Source organism: Coccinella septempunctata, chromosome 9 (genome assembly GCF_907165205.1).
Source record: "Coccinella septempunctata chromosome 9, icCocSept1.1, whole genome shotgun sequence".
In the NCBI taxonomy this organism is placed as follows: Eukaryota; Metazoa; Arthropoda; class Insecta; order Coleoptera; family Coccinellidae; genus Coccinella; species Coccinella septempunctata.
Genome location: NC_058197.1, coordinates 14,398,543 through 14,415,414, shown reverse-complemented (window position 1 = coordinate 14,415,414; position 16,872 = coordinate 14,398,543). Strand labels below are relative to the sequence as shown.

General features: G+C 38.6%; 1 protein-coding gene across 2 annotated transcripts in view; it reads left to right on the top strand.

The window, feature by feature from the left end:
• The window catches only part of LOC123320528 (nuclear pore complex protein Nup88), a 146,121-nt gene that overhangs the window by 100,259 nt on the left and 28,990 nt on the right, over positions 1–16,872 (top strand). For both annotated transcript variants that reach the window (XM_044907876.1, XM_044907875.1), the window contains exon 2: positions 2,296–2,465. In XM_044907876.1, the coding sequence (XP_044763811.1) occupies positions 2,296–2,465 (170 nt within the window). The remainder of the gene's footprint in view (positions 1–2,295; positions 2,466–16,872) is intronic.

Here is a 16,872-nt window from a genome sequence, read left to right as displayed (position 1 = left end):
CAGCGGAAATCAAGCAATTTCGGATACCCTGTACAACTTAGTATTCATATGGCAGTATAAAATCATGAAATATGAAGTTCCCTGCCAAGATATTCATGAAAAACTGTCTTAGTACCCACAAAAAATTTTAAAATCTCTTCGGAATCACCGAACCTGAATATTCCATCGAATATCGTCTAATTGAACGAATTTTTCGGGATTCATTTCTCCCTCAACCCCAAGAACACCTTAAGAAAGACTCCATCGGGTCTCGAACCCATTTTTACGAGATCCACTCTCCGCAGAAACGCCCGAAGCTCGGGGAAATAGCTATCGGTTAACATTAAAAAAAAAAACGTTTCCGAGAAAATGGTCTCTTTGACTTCTTAGATGGATTTTTTAATGCAATAATTTCGATAATTTATAAACGCAACTTTCCCACCCGCGATTCGAATTAGGCAATAAATGGGATTAGGGGTGAGAGGGGGCGGGGGCGGCCACGGAGGTTGTTCGGCCATCAATATCGGGATTTGCCTTAATTTCTCCTCGGGCGGTTAATTCCAGACGTTTATCAATTTTTTCGCGGTTATGGCCGGCCGAAGGCTTCCTTACCGGGGAAATTTGAATAATTTCCCCGATATTTTCCGAGGTAATGGGACCGGGGGATAATGCGGCTAATAAGGAAGATTTTTCATTGGTATCTTTGCCTGTGATATGTCTTTATTGCACCAGGAAACCCCAGAGGAGCTTATACAAGAAGCTGTGCGACCCAAGATATCGATATCGTGTAATCAAACGTTTTATTCTTTCGTTTTTCATCTAAATTGTTCATTGAAACATTATTAACAAGAAACTATTTGAATCTCCACAGAAAAATAACAGGAGATGACCATGATTACCTCTTTTTTCATATCAACACAACTCCTTCATCGGTACAAAACAAAGTGATGACGCTAAACCAACTTATCAGCATCTACTGCCGTTCATGAAGCAGAATCTGTAGATGCAGGTGTTTCTAAGTGATGTTATTCAGTCATCGGTACTAACAAACATCGAATTGTTAGCGCTACCAAAGGAAGAAGTCGTTAACATCATCACAGCTCTGTGAAATGGGATCAGAAGGTTGGAAAAATGAGGATTAATTGGATTGGTGATTCTAGCTTGTTGTACCTGCCCAATGGGTTCATAGACCTGCTCCAGACAAGGTTCCTTTTTCTACCAGAAGGGTTAAGTTATTCTCCGATGGTTTTAGACCATATCTTTCGAGACTTAAACAACGTTTAAGATCAGGTCTTTGAATATCATTGTTACAAAATGCAGATATCTTTCTTCTGAGTCATAGGGTGACAAACTCGATGTCTAATTGATTTTGTCACCACAGATACTTTCTGTTTTTTGAAAAACGTTTGCCCATAAGGTAAAGACATACAACGTGTTAACTTCGTGGAAGACTGGGAAAGGGACCCCACCACCAACACAAAATAACATACCAAGATGGTTAAAAAACACGACAGGGAATGTCAGATTGTTATCAAAGACAAGCACCAGATGCTCACGATGATTAGGATCCTACCTGAGCGACTTTGAAGAAGAAAAATTTAAATAACTGTTGATAAAAACGAATAACAGATATGTCGAGCTACTAACCGAGCACAGATCTCTAAGGTCATGTTGTATCTCAGTGAAAATATGCTGACTTCCTCTCTGACTACCTCACAGGACACTGCCGTCTCAGGATGCATCTAATGAGGTCAAGCAGAAACTGACAAGTGCAGATTCTGTGGCGTGAGGGATGAAACTCCAGATAACCAGATACCAAAAACACGACAGGTAATGTCAGGTTGTTATCAAAGACAAGCACCAGGTGCTCATGCTGATTAGGATCCTACCTGAGCGACTTTGAAGAAGAAAAATTTAAATAACTGTTGATAAAAACGAATAACAGATATGTCGAGCTACTATCAGAGCACAGAGCTCTAAGGTCTTGGCATCACTGTTGTATCTCAGTGAAAATATGCTGACTTCCTCTCTGACTACCTCACAGGACACTGCCGTCTCAGGATGCATCTAATGAGAAGGGGTCAAGCAGAAACTGACAAGTGCAGTTTCTGTGGAGTGAGGGATAAAACTCCAAATAACCTGGTGACGCAAGGCCTCACCATTACTGGCCAACACAAACAATACTTGAAACTAAAGTTACTGAAAGCTATGAAAGTAGAACTGTGTGTGTCTAAGCTAATTTTTTCCCTTCTATTTCTGAATACGATACTCAAAACCAGTGAACTATTCCCAATATAATTAATTCTCTTCTTACAGAAACTCCTACCGCTCTCACCACCCATATTCTCGCCAGAAAAAATCATCGCCAACGAAAATGGTTCCTTACTGGTGGTGGCAGGTCCAAATGGCGTCCTAGTTTTCCAGCTTCCCACCAGATGTCCACCCTACGGCTCTTACAACAACAACAAAGAGCTGGTATATTGTAGGTAAGTGAATATCGTTCTGATCCAGAGTTTAGACCACGTGACGACCGCAAGAAAGATTGCTAACAAGCTATATATCTATCTATAAGTCTCCAAACATAAACTGCGTGAGCATTATAATTTTCTCCTTGTTCGATTCACCGATATCAAATTATTCTGCCTCTTGCTGACTGCAGGGAGACCACTCAGCATCCAGAGGCTAATTGAATGGTTTTCCTCCTCGCAGCTCCGAACATATTCTTCGCAGAATGAAAAATTATCATCGTCTCGACAAATGTGAATCTGGCATTCGAATTATTCGTGATGTGTAAAATTATGTCTGTCTTAATAACCGTTCGGTGTGAAAAATACGCCGAGTTTCTTCCCGTTTCTGAGGACGACATTCAAAGTTACGCTTCGACTCTCATTTTCCACTCGCCACTAATGGAAGTACGCAGTTTTGACGTTTGAATTAGCCGGGATGCTAATATGGCCCGGATAATTCTCACTTTTATGTCTTTCCTCATATCGTCTTCATCATCGGGGCAGGTCTTGAAGACACTGCCTTGCTTTGAGCCATTACGTTGGCAAAACTCAAATTTTCCATCTTGACTCATCTAACTTTGGTAGAAAATTTTCAGTTCTCTATTACCTAGGTTCATCTCTGGAGAAGATTGATCTTCATTCCTTCACCATCATCAGTCGTAGAAGTCCTTAGTCAATAAATAGCTGAAGCATGTATTTGCAAAGAGTACGACCAATCTCTTTATATTCTGCTTTGGCAACTAAACCTAACAGTTTCGAGACATCAGACTACATAATATGGCCTTTTCATTTGGAAGAACAAAATTCTACGAATCTTATGAGTGGTTATCTTCCACAGTGTTCATTTCCATTTCAAGATCTGCAATCTCAAAAAGGTTTTCGACTATTGTTGCAATGGTAGATGAATAAACCTTTCATTAGGTTTGCTGATCTCCTTTAAAGCAATTGATCGAGTTCTATCACAAATGCAGTAGCTCAGAAAAGTGCACCTGCAAGGAATTGATTTATTTCTTCTCATGCAAGAGGCAGACAAAGAATTAACCCGTACATCCAAAAGGAAAAAAACTGATGGAACCTTCCAGGCTTGGAACATTCCAAGAAGTTCGGTTCCTCCTGAACTTTGAAACTAAGCCCAGCTAGCAATTTCATGTCTTGTAAAAATTCTGTAAACGTTCTCAGTCCTTTTTTACACGACAAGACAAAGTCCTATAAACTTTTTCATTTCGTATATACAACACATATTCAACCAAAATGGGCAAGATTTATACGACAATTAAGTTATTTTGATTAGTTTGGTAGAGCACTTTAGAACTGTTACAGGATTGTCGAATAAACATTCAGCGAACTGTAATACGACATTTAATAGAACTTTCAGAACCGTTAATGTTCCCCTATACGACCTTTCATTCCTAATTATATTTCGTTCAGGTATGAGACTATTTTGTGATTCTGATAATATTTATAAAACTATACGATCGTTTAAATGTGCCCCACTAGTAGACAAACTAATCATTCTTCCACATCGATAAATATATTTCCATTTTCAAGTGATGAATCTTTGTTACAGCGAATACATTGATGATAAAATGTAATGTCGCGAAATTCAGAGGGTATTTCACATGGCAAATTAATTTTACTGTGAAATAGATGTCATATATGATACTAAATTTTCATGCGCTTCAGAAATAAATAATATTAAGAGAAAAAAAATTCATTCGAAAAAAAAAATTTCTGTTGATTTTTGTTCTTGCCCCATTCAGTGTGCCCTATTACTCAATTTTTCATCAATGCTATAAAGAAAAATAATTCCATCCACATAGGAGACCCAAAATTATAGTTTTTCATACATTTGATTTGTTTTTTACAATATGGCGATTGATGCTACGTATCCTTCTAGTTTTTAAGATGGCGTCTTTTCAATATAATTTTCTTATGACAAATGGAACTTTTATAGAACATATTGATTCTGTAAGGTACATCAATCGAATACTTATCCAACCTTTGTTATTTATTGCTGCATAGAATAACAGGCCCGTATTCGAGGATATAATTCTGTTATAAATATAAAGTTATCAAAAAGATGTGTAGTGAAAATAAATGAATATCTTTCGCAAAATAAAGCAGCATGAAACCAATGAGTCAATAGGCTATCACATCTAGTTTAATGATCGTTCGTGAGAGAGGGCATATACTCATTTTTTTCAATTGCAATAATATGCACTTTCACATGATTCATAATTTTGAATATAGGTACCTACAATAATTAGGTATGTGCGTTGAATTTCACGTTCATAGTTGAAACGTAGCCAGAAATTGCCAAAAACTGAAAAAAATTCTCAGGATCTGTTCTCACAACTTCCAATCTTGTGATCAGAATATTGAGCAGACATTGGCTCAATATTTTGAGAACTTATGGTACCTTCATAATACATATTTCATAATAATTTAAAAAATATAGTATTAGGCATACCTATATTTCACCAAAATTTTTTGAATACATTACTGTAACAACTTATCTGTTTGTTTTTTACATGATTCTTAGTTACCTTCATTCCACATTAATACAACAAATTTGTTTTATTATGCAACATTCGCAACACAATATAGAACCGGCATGGTCGCATCGACAGTTTATTATAACCTCTTTGCGACAAGTTGATCACATTTAGTCGCGAAGAGAACTCTTAGGGGACAAATCATATAACCTCACTTAATTCTATGTGTTTATACCTGAGTAAATTGTGTGCTTCACTTTCGAAATGAGTTTCTTCTACTGCACGCAGTATTTTCTCATAACACTCGCCTGAAAGCTCCACTATGTTTTACTTTTTTCCAAGAACGCATTAGATCAGACCTATATTGACGAATAATACCTCTGCATCCAAGTTGGTTGTATAGCTTTGTTGAATATGAATCTTTTGTTTTATTATGATTTTGTAAGGGTCCTTTAGTTGACCTACCATGCAGGCCTTTTACGATAGTTATATTTCATATTCAGAATAAGTCGTGAAAAGGATTCCCAACATACACGTACAGGACATTCCTATAGGAGACATATAACTGTTTCAACATACATCATTACGACAATTAATCGACAACTACATCTCATGGATGAAAATGTGGTATAAAAATTGTCCTGTAAACGTTTATACAACATCCTACGAAATAATTGTATAAATGTCCTATAATATTGTTGTGAGCATATTTACACGATAATTTATAGAACTTTTTAGTTCAACACAACAAAATGGTCCCTATCAGAATATTTACATGACAAAAAAGTATTCGTGGGATAATATTACAACAACTACAAGGCCAAATTGTCGTATAAGAAAAAAGATATAGGACTATTTTGCTAGTTGGGAGAGGTCTGAAAGGATTCCAATGGAAATATGCTGAATTCCCATTCAGAATTCCTTATAGGAAAGCAGAAATATGTTAAATCTATCTTTGTACAAGCCCAGATATGGAGTCCATCGAAACTATGCTTTTGAGGAGCGAGCTGTAGATGGTGTAGGTGCTAGAGCAGCCTTAATGAAAGCAAAATTGAACTAAGAATCGCAGTGTAACAATCTGCAATCCACAACATGAATTGCTAGTCAAAAGTCAAGGCTTTTTAATCAATTTATGTTTTCTCTTCAACTTATCTCAGCAGAAACACCACACTGTAACAAAGGCTCGAAAATTGTCTTGAAAAAAATTCTATCGAATCGAATGCGAACGAACTGAGCACATCAGGAGAACGAGAACAATAAATATTACCATAAAATTTCGGTTTTTCACAATCCTCGCAGGCCCGGAATGCTAATGCACCTCAAGAATTCATAAATGCGACATTTTCTCTCCCCCTCTCTCTCTCCGCGTGAACGGAAAGGTTGTCAACTGCTGAAAGGGTTGAAGTTGCGTCGTATCGTACCCGCTAACATCACCCCAGAGATATGGCCATCGTCAGGAGAGGAGACGGAGGAAACCGTACCCCGCCAGAGACGTCCTAATGAAAAGATGCGAAAAATATGTCCGAAATATTCGGAAGTTTTAATTTCAGGTCCCTTGGGAGTGGTGGGATATGAAAGGGGACCACTGGCTCTGGTTGCTGAGATAATGGAGAAATCGACGTTCCATATCCGTAGGATCCACGAGAAACCCTATTCAAGGAAGAAAAGATGACGGAAGACACTGATGTGTTACTGGTGTAGGGCAGTCTTTTTCCTACAAAAACTTCAATAACCAGACGATATCGTTCCAACTGAGAGATTCTCCTATCAATCCATAGATCGTCCCTTGAACACTGTCTCCATGGGCTTATGGTGTGGCCAACCTTTGCTCTACCTCCACTCGAAGACAGAAATCCTTCAGCATTTGAAACTTTGTGAAACCATCTGATGTGCATTATTTGTCTGAGATGGCGTTGTTGCTTTTGTTCTAGCTGTTTAATATGTCTCCTGTAAGGCGTCCAGCTTTCGCTTCCGTAAAGAAGCGTTGGAAGGACCACTGCTTCGTAAACAGCTATCTTGGTCTTCAGATTGAGGTCGTGATTTGGAAACACTCTGTCCTTTAGCTTCCAGAATGCCCGTGATGCCGAATTGATACGGTTGTGTATTTCCGTGTCCAGGTTAGCCCTAGTAAATATTGCTCAACTTGCTGGCAAAACTCGTTCAAGGCTTGCTACCCCTGGAAGGGTAATATCCGCCAATTGAAGTCCTACAGGACCATCGTGAGATCTATCTCTTCATAGCCCCCAAATAAATATGAAAAATAATAATATCCCAAGCGAACGTTCGCAAATGAAACATCTCCCTCGTAAATAACGTCGAATTGCAACAACTTTAAATTGCCACCGGATATATATCAGCCGAATCATCGCCACACCGTAGAACAATATCTTCCTTGCCCGACTGTATGGGCCGTTAATGTTTCTTTCCGAATTAAGATGCACAGATGTCGCTAGCGTCGTATTAGATCGCTGAATTAGAGGTGCGGAGTTCTTCTTTGCCGAGCCGGAATGCCCGAACTTATCCCATTTATTCCGGATATAATTTAAGGGTGGGGCGTTCGGGGAATGAAGGATTTTCTCGATTAGTTATGGAAGAGGACACCTTGATGGAGCTTCGGGGTTTTGCCGTTGGAGTCTTTAAGCTATTCGATTGGTCAAAAAAAAAAACATTCCTTCAAATCCACGAGTAAAAAGGTAGGTATACCCGGAAAATAAGGAGACAACGTCGAGTGAAAGAAGTATTGGTGGGTTCACGCAGAGTACCTAAGAACTAAGACCTAAGAAAGGAATGCTTGTTCACCCAAGAGTTCCTAAAGACTAGAGCCTAAGAATGAAAACATCTCATTGGCAGATGGCGTTCATGTGATTGTCATCTGCCGATTAAGGTGTCAGATTTCCCAAGAACAAAGACCTATAGAAGAAACTATTCTAATCAGCTAGAGTTCACGTGATCGCCATTCGCCAATGAGATTTATGCAGCTCAACTAAGACCTAAGAAACCAATCTAATGGTGGAGTTCCTAAAAGAACGCCATCTGTATATGAGATTCTTCCTTTCTTAGGTCTTAGGAAACTCTGCGTTAGCCTATTAATACATTGGTTCGTTTTTTAGGTCTTAGTTCTTAGTTACGCTGTATGAACCTACAAGTTTAATGGAAATATTAAAGTTAGTCTAAGACGTCAACACTCCACATTAAACCTACAAGAACAATCTCAATGGCAAATGACGTTCACATAACCGCCTTTCCTTTCTTAAGTCTTATTTCTTAAGAGCTCTACGTGAACCCATCAAAAATCTCTTAGGTCTTAATTCTTAGTAACGTTGCGTAAACGTTCCATAAAAATTCCGTTAGCGGATGGCTATCTGCGTAAACCTATCATCAGATTGATTCATTTCTTAGGTCTTAGTTCTTAGTAACGTTGCGTGAACGTACCAGAATAATTCCGTTGTTGGATGGCCGTCTGCCGATTATATTGGTTTCTTTATCAAGTCTCGGGTCTGGGAAACTCTACGTAAACCCGTTATCAGATTGGTTCGTTTCTTAGGTCATAGTTCTTTCATAAACCTACCAGAACAATGTTCTTGGTGGATGGAGTTCGCTCGATCGCCGATGACTTTCACGAAACCGCTGTTCCCTTCGTGAGTCTCACTTTTCAGGAACTCTGCTTAAACCCATCATTAGATGGGTTCGTTTCTTGAGTCTTAGGTTCTTAGTAACCCTGCATAAACGTACCAGAATAATACTTTTGGCGGATGGCCGTCTGCCGATTTCATTGGTTTTTTTTGAGTCTTAGATCTTAGGAACCCCATTATTAGATTGGCTCGTTTCGTAGGTCTTAGTCCGTAGTTATATTTCAAAAACCTACCAGAACAATATCTTTGGCAGATTTCGTTAGCACGATCGACTTTTATCAATTAGATTGCTTCGTTTCTTAGGTTTAAGTCCTTAGTTACGCTGCTTAGACCCAGCAGAATAATTTCATTGACAGATGTCGTTCACTTGATTGTCATTTGCCGATTAGATTTGTTCCTTTATGAGGTCTTAGTTCTTAAGAACCTATCATGAACCGACAATAAGAGGTAGGGGTAGACGATTAGGCAAGAGATGCATCATTTTTCAAACAGACGAAAGAAATCATCGGTTGAAATGAAATTAGAATAGCAACGATCTAAACTCAGAGTTAGCCTTCGAAGGATAGGAGCGATAGACCGGTTTCGTCTTATTAGAGCTCTTCAGTACCGCATAACTCAAACAAGAATGACGACCAATACAGCAACGGGCGTTTATATTGAAACCAACACTCCCATCGAAGTACTAATGAACAAATCGATGCCATACCTGGCGTCCAACCACCCGAGCTTTCCAGCTCATGGTCAGCGGTGCTGATGAGTTCTAATAAGAGTGAAACTGGTCTATCGCTACTCTCTTCCGATGGCCGCGCGTTCTCCATGGTTAACAACGAGTTTAGATCGTTTCTAGTCCAATTTCTAGTTTATTATTTATCATAGCCATGTCGGCGTTGACTTCCTCACCTTACCAGTCGCTTACAATGTCAAGATTTTACTGTTTAGCGTATACTGAAGAGTCAAATTTTACGATCCGGCACGGAGAAGGTGCCCCAACACATTTCACCACTCCCGAAACCATTTTTGCCGTCCGAATTGTTCGGTTTCATTAAGACCACCCCGCGCATCTCCGAGGACTACTCAACCGTCCCCTACCGCGAAGGAAGGACATGGAGCCGGGGTCTTTTTCATTACCGCCAAGTTTTTACAACGCCCCGGAATCAAATGTATCCTTTAGGTGTTTTAGTGCGAAATTTTACTAGCCCTGGGAGTCCCCCCAGTCTCTCCGCATCTGAGCGTCGCGCTTATGGGGCGTCGGACGTCTTTAAGTTGGCCCTTTGCGGTCGGCAAACTGACCGCCGTTCGTAGGTGGCGGTCGTAAAGCGGTTTATGGCGGCGTGCAGATTTCTTTTCAGTTTTGTCGGTGTCGCCTGAAGATTGGTGTAATCTGTGGATAGTTATTCGATTCTAAAAAACCTATTCGTTGTAGGAAACTGCTCCAATTACTACGGCTCATAGAATACGTAACCGAAGGAATGCAGACCAAACAGGCCACAGGATTAGTTCTGATGAATATCGAGAGAGCTTTTGATAGAGTATGGCACGAAGGCCTAATCTACAAGATGAAAAAAGCAGGATATTCGACCAAGCTATGCAAGATTATAAGGAACTATCTGAGGAATAGAAACGTTTATGTGAAGATAGATGGAGCATTCTCTCAAACCAGACAATTGAAAGCGGGAGTGCCTCAAGGATCGGTACTTGGACCTCTGCTTCACGTAATATACGTTTATGATATCCCGAAGAATGCTAGAAATATGCTCACCTTGTACGCAGATGACGTATATATAGCGTTCAGACATCGACGCCCAGAGATCATACACCGGAGACTGCAGGAAGCCATAGATGAATTACTCAAATGGTGCATCAAATGGAAAATCCAAATCAATGGAAGAAAGACTCAAGCAATATTACTGCAAAAGAGAAGATTGAGGATGGAAGAAAACCTTGAAGTTGATGGAGAAGAGGTTGAATGGAAAAATGAAGCAACATACCTAGGAGTGACGCTTGACAGAGGACTTACATGGAAAAACCACATCAAATGTGCTGTTGATAAAACAAAAGCCGCAATGAGTAAACTTTATCCACTCATAGGCAGAAGAAGTCATATGAATAATAAAACTATTGCGCGACCACAACTCACATATGGATCGGCGGCATGGGGCTTCGCAGCCAAGACCCACATCAAGAGAATACAGGCCACTGAGAATAAACTCCTTAGAATGGCGATGGACGTACCCTGGTTTGTTAGGAACAAACAAATCTACAAGGACTTGGATTGGGAACCAGTTACAGAATTTATGAAGAGAAAGGCGGAAAGGATATTCGACAAAGCCAAACAACATCCAAATGAGGAACTACGAAGATTAGTCGACTACGATCCAACGGAAGAAGCTAGAGGGTCAAGAACCTACCACCGAAGACCGAGAGATCAGTTAAGGATATAAATGTAACCAAAGAAGAGCTTAACCTATAAAAGCTATAGGCAGCATACAACTATCAACACGACTATGATCGTGTGAGAGTCCAGAAACCATAAGAGTCAACTGGTTAATAGGCAAAATGCCCGGAACCTATGAAGAAGCAGTTAAGGGTTTTTAGTGGGTCTCGAGCTCAGAGAGTGAAAATCCTCACACTGTTCCCCCTCAGCAGAGGGTGTGTTCGTCTGTTTTGCAGATTTTCCCCCTGCTACACCAAAAAAAAAACTGCTCGTCAAAAAATGACTATATTAAATTCATAAGGAAAGGCCCAGCTTCCTTTTGAAATGTATGTACAGTGTGAAAATGAATGGTTGGGAAATAATTTGAGGTCGGATTTCTTGTCAAAACAAAGTTTGGGTCTTTCATATAACTTTTTTTAGCAGTCCCTGCTTGGATATAGCTCCCTAAGGTTGACACCCAAAATACAATTTGAATTTCTTTTCGTAGAATCCAAAAAAAGAATACAATCCAAAAAAAAATTGGTTGTGTTTCCCTAAAATTGCAAAGAGAAAAAGCCACCCCTCAAATTTGTATGGCTTGAAACCTCAGTGGTTTTTTTGATCCCAGAAATCTTCTAAAAATATATGCAGCAGTCAAAGACTCACACTGTATAAGGGAAGGCTGCCCAAAAAAAAGTTCATATAAAAGGCCTATATTATTTATTGACCAGAAATCACCTTAGGTTCAATCACAGAACATCAACCTTCGAAAGTCTATTACCTACTTGGAATTTATTTGAACGCACGTTACATGTAAAAGTAAAAATTCGAATTCAATGGGTTTGGTCACTTCCATATTGAAAAATTCTATCCATTCCTGACACAAAAAGTTAAAGTTGTCATTCAATTTTTCATAGAAATAAAAATTGACCTGTTCGAATTTTCTCCTACAAATTTTCAATATCGAAAACATGAATTTGATGCGTTTTTAGACACTCTGTATAATATCAACTTCATGCTCCCAAGCCTATACTCATATTTTCCATTATAAAAAGTTCCCTGAATGTTTTTTCAAATGCTATCTGACGGATCCAAAACTCTTTGGATAAATTTTTGTTCAATCACTTATTCTATGGCCCTACTGTGATATTTTCTCTTTCAATTAACTTGGGAAAAAAGTTATCTAAATTTCTCTTGAAAATGAAGAATTTATTGTTTTTCGCTGTACAGAAAAACACCCAATGAGCCACGTCTATAAAATTCTTCCAGTTGAATACAACATATAATACCTATAGATGTCTAACACAAATCGAATTCTTTTTAAACTCACCTGGCGTATGTGCCATGATTCAGTAACTAACATATTCCTTATCCGCGATTTTATATACACGAACTGCACTATGTGGATACGATTTAATATCTGAAAATTAATGTTACTGTTTAAAACGAATAAATAATCAGCAAAAACTAGCTATTTCGCGAAGTGTCAAAAATATCTCATGGCTGACTGTCGTTTAGAAAATTGAAAATCATTGTATCTGTCCGCGCATATTTCTGATCGTGAATTTAACACCGACTGATTTTACGAATTCTGTGGATGAAAATGAAAGTATGAAGAAGCAAATTAACAACTTACACCCATAATTGAATTATTTGTATGAAGCTTTTGAGAGTGCTGGGTCATAGAAAAGTAATGATAGGTTCACAAGAAAATTTGATAAGGTTTTGCTGTTCCCAATTAAAAAAAACTCATCAGTCACCTTTCAACTACTAAGGAATAAGAATGTATTTTTTTGGTCAAGTGGTAGGGTGGACTGTAAAACAACATCAAAATTATTTTCGGAATCATACCTCAGGTTTGAGACACAGTAAGACAATACTGAAAAAGAATCTTAAAACCTTCTAAAGCTGGGGAGACACCAACTGGACGGTAAAGGTAATCTTGAATATCTTTGAGGGTGAACCATCATGCAGAATGTTCAATAATAAATTATTAATATTTTTGTTCAATCACTTATTCTATGAACCTACTGAGATATTTTCTCTTTCAATTAGCTTGGGAAAAAAGTTATCTAAATTTCTCTTGGACATGAAGAATTGTCCGTATTTGAACGGAAAAACACACAAATGAGCCACGTCAATAGAATGACTACAAATTCTTCCAGTTGGAACAACATATAGATCTCTAACCAAAATCGAATTCGATAAAACTCACCTGACGTATGAATCATCAGTAACTAACATATTCGTTATCTGCGATTTTTTATACACGAACTGCACTATGTGAAGACGATTTAATATTTAGAAATAAATGTAACAGTTTAAAACGAATAAATAATCAGCAAAAACTAGCTATTTCGCGAAGTGTCAAAAATATTTCATGGCTGACTGTCGTTTCGAAAATTACAAATCACTGTATCTGTCCGCGCATATTTCTGATCGTGAATTTAACACCGACTAATTTTACGAGTTCTGTGGATGAAAAATGAAAGTATGAAGAAGCAAATTAACAACTTACAACCAAATGAATTTTCAGTAGCGTTCGGATGATACCCAATCAAACTAACAGATACAATTCTCTCATAGTTTTATGATAAAATATACATTTAATATGGAATAAGCACTGTCACAGAGTCAAGAGCTTTCGTACTCTTGGTTGAATTGATATCCAGGGCACCCATCCAGGTACTGGACTCGAAAGACACTGCTCGACTCTCAGAAAACAATGATGTATTTACGTAAAGACAGATCTCTATTTTGAAAAAACACTTCATCTATCTAATTAGTGAGCTCATGTTATCAACATTAAGGGTGCTACAATCCAACAAAATCACACTAACATCTTGAAGTGGGTCGAGGTTTACTGAATTTACGATAATTCGGAATCACTTAGGGTAGATTTCAAGGGATGAATAGCTCTTTTCTGAGTAATATACCATGCCTGACTTCAATCTGGGCAAAATGAGTTTTTTTTCTGTGTCTGAAAGAAATACCACATAGGAAGACTTAGTTAGTCTTAGCTCATGAATCTTTTTCCACCCATAATTGAATTATTTGTGTGAAGCTTTTACCCCATTAAAACAAACTCATCAGTCACCCTTCATCTACTAGGAATAAGATTCTATTTTATTTTTTGATCAAGTAGTACGGTGGACTGTAAAAATACATCGAAATTATTTTTGGAATCATACCTCAGGATTGAGACAGATTAAGACACTACTAAAAAAAAATCTAAAAACCTTCTTAAGCTGAGGAGACACCAAATGGTAACCTGTGAATATCTTTAATTGTAAATTATCATGCAGAATGTTCGATAAAGAGGAAGAAACAGACTACCACATCATCTTCTAGTCAGGTAGTAGGGGGGACTGTAAAACAACATCAAAAATATTCTTGGAATCATACCTCAGGTTTGAGACAGAGTAAGACACTACTAAAAATAAATTTAAAAACCTTCTAAAGACGAGGAGACACCAACTAACTGGACGGTAAAGGTAATCTTGAGTATCATTGAGGGTGAACCATCATGCAGAATGTTTGATTAAGTAGAAGAAACAGCCTACCACATCATCTTCTAGTCGAGAGTAGGGTGAACTATAAAACAAAATCAAAAATATTCTTGGAATCATATCTCAGGTTTGAAACGGAGTAAGACACTACTAAAAAAGAATTTAAAAACGTTCTTAAGCTGGGGAGACACCAACTGGTAATCTTGAGTATCTTTGAGGGTGAACCATCATGCAGAATGTTCAATTAAGTAGAAGAAACAGCCTACCACATCATCTTCTAGTCAAGTGTAGGGTGAACTGTAAAACAACATCAAAAATATTCTTGGAATCATACCTCAGGTTCGAAACAGAGTAAGACACTACTAAAAAAGAATTTAAAAACCTTCTAAAGCTGAAGAGACACCAACTGGACGGTGAAGGTAATCTTGAGTATCTTCGAGGGTGAACCATCATGCAGAATGTTCAATTAAGTAGAAGAAACAGCCTACCACATCATCTTCTAGTCAAATGTAGGGTGAACTGTAAAACAACATCAAAAATATTCTTGGAATCATTCCTCAGGTTCGAAACAGAGTAAGACACTACTAAAAAAGAATTTAAAAACCTTCTAAAGCTGAGGAGACAACAACTGGACGTTAAAGGTAATCCAGAGTATCTTTCAAGGTGAACCATCATGCAGGATGTTCAATGAAGAGGAAGAAACAGCCTACAACATTATCTTCAAGTGTAATGATTTATACCGTTGGTGGCATAACCCCTTTCCTTTGGTCCTGACAATCTTCAACAGTTTATTAACAAGAATCTGTCCCTTCAATGCCCTTTTCGGTTTTAGAAGAAGACCTGCTCCTCCTAGGATCAGTTTCAATCTGATTCAATTCTTCTGGATGAGGGTTCATACAGGAGTTTCTTTTCTGGAATTATGCTTGAGTATGGAAAGCAGAGTTTTCTGAAACCCAGTGACTTACTTGCACCCTAGAACCTATGCACCCCCTCTATTTCTTGTGGTTGTTCTTCAGCGAGATGTTGTGTACAACCAAGGCTAGTTAAGGGTAGTTTATCTGCACTGTTCTTGTACAGATCAACCGATAATTCATCAAAGTGTTGTCTGGTACCTTTTCTCAATTGAATAATAACCCAGCATCCACCGGGAAGCTGGATAACTCCACTGGAACGAAGAAAATACAACAAATGAGTTCACGACCCCATCCCCCACGTTTGACGAGTGTGGCTCGCCCCCACCCTGGCAATTATTCATTCCAAGCATATACATTAATGATTGCGCGTCCATTGTTCTACCTTTGACCGTCCGGTCCCCCACCCCCGCCCCGCGACCCGCTGTCGGCGAGTTCAAACGGAAACCCGAATCGAAGAATACCCACCCCCTTCGCTCCGGGTCAAATCTGCAGCGGGGCCGGCGGCGGCGGTCGAGAAGTATTTTAAAATTCGCGATATGCAACCGCAAGGGGGTGGGGGAGGGGGGCGGCGGGGCCGGACACAAAGGGTTGGGGCTGCTGTTCGACAGGAACGAAAGAATTATGGGTGTAGAACGAAGGGTTGGGGCACTTTTAATAATTTTATACGTTATCTCGCCGCCTCCTAATCGGAGACGGCCGTTTCGTTGCTCGTTTTTGGGGTTCGGGGGATGGGGATAGAGATGGGTGGCTTGGACGTCGGATGATCTCATCTCTACTCATCGGGGTTGGTATATTTTATTCATTTTTATAGAAGCACTCGGTTGGCCATGAAAAGTTTACACATTCCACCTGTGTGGTAGGAAAATGTGAGGTTATAACGCTTGTCAAAAAATTTTTTGGTTTTAAATCAGCGCCTTGTTGTCCTTCCAACTAAAAGTCTCAGTAATTAAGTAGTTCTTGCTTTGTGATTTTACGTCAGAAAGTAAATGAATTCGAAAATCTGTGATAAATATAATTGAAGATGATACAAACTGATTGAAGGCATTCCAAATCTAGTTATCTGCATGGAAAGGACAGTAGATCTGTTTTTAAATTATTCATTCCTGCCGTGGAAGAAAATTACTTTATTGACATATAAAATGCAATTGCTTGAGAAGAGTTAAAGTTTGTTATCTTCTTTGACTAAAGGTTGAAAACGTTAAATAAGATCTTTATTTTAAAAGAATTCGAGTTAAACAAGAAGATGAGTGAAATAGTGTCAACAAAATGCATTTTCCACCTACTTTCTTGAGAAGTTGCAGTGTGTCTATTTTTTGTATATCCTTAGGCAGTTCATTGAAGATTTTCAGGCATCTGTACTCTGCCTCTGGGTAGTTTATGGATTGTTTTTGGGCAAATTGAATAACAATATTCTTATAGGCGG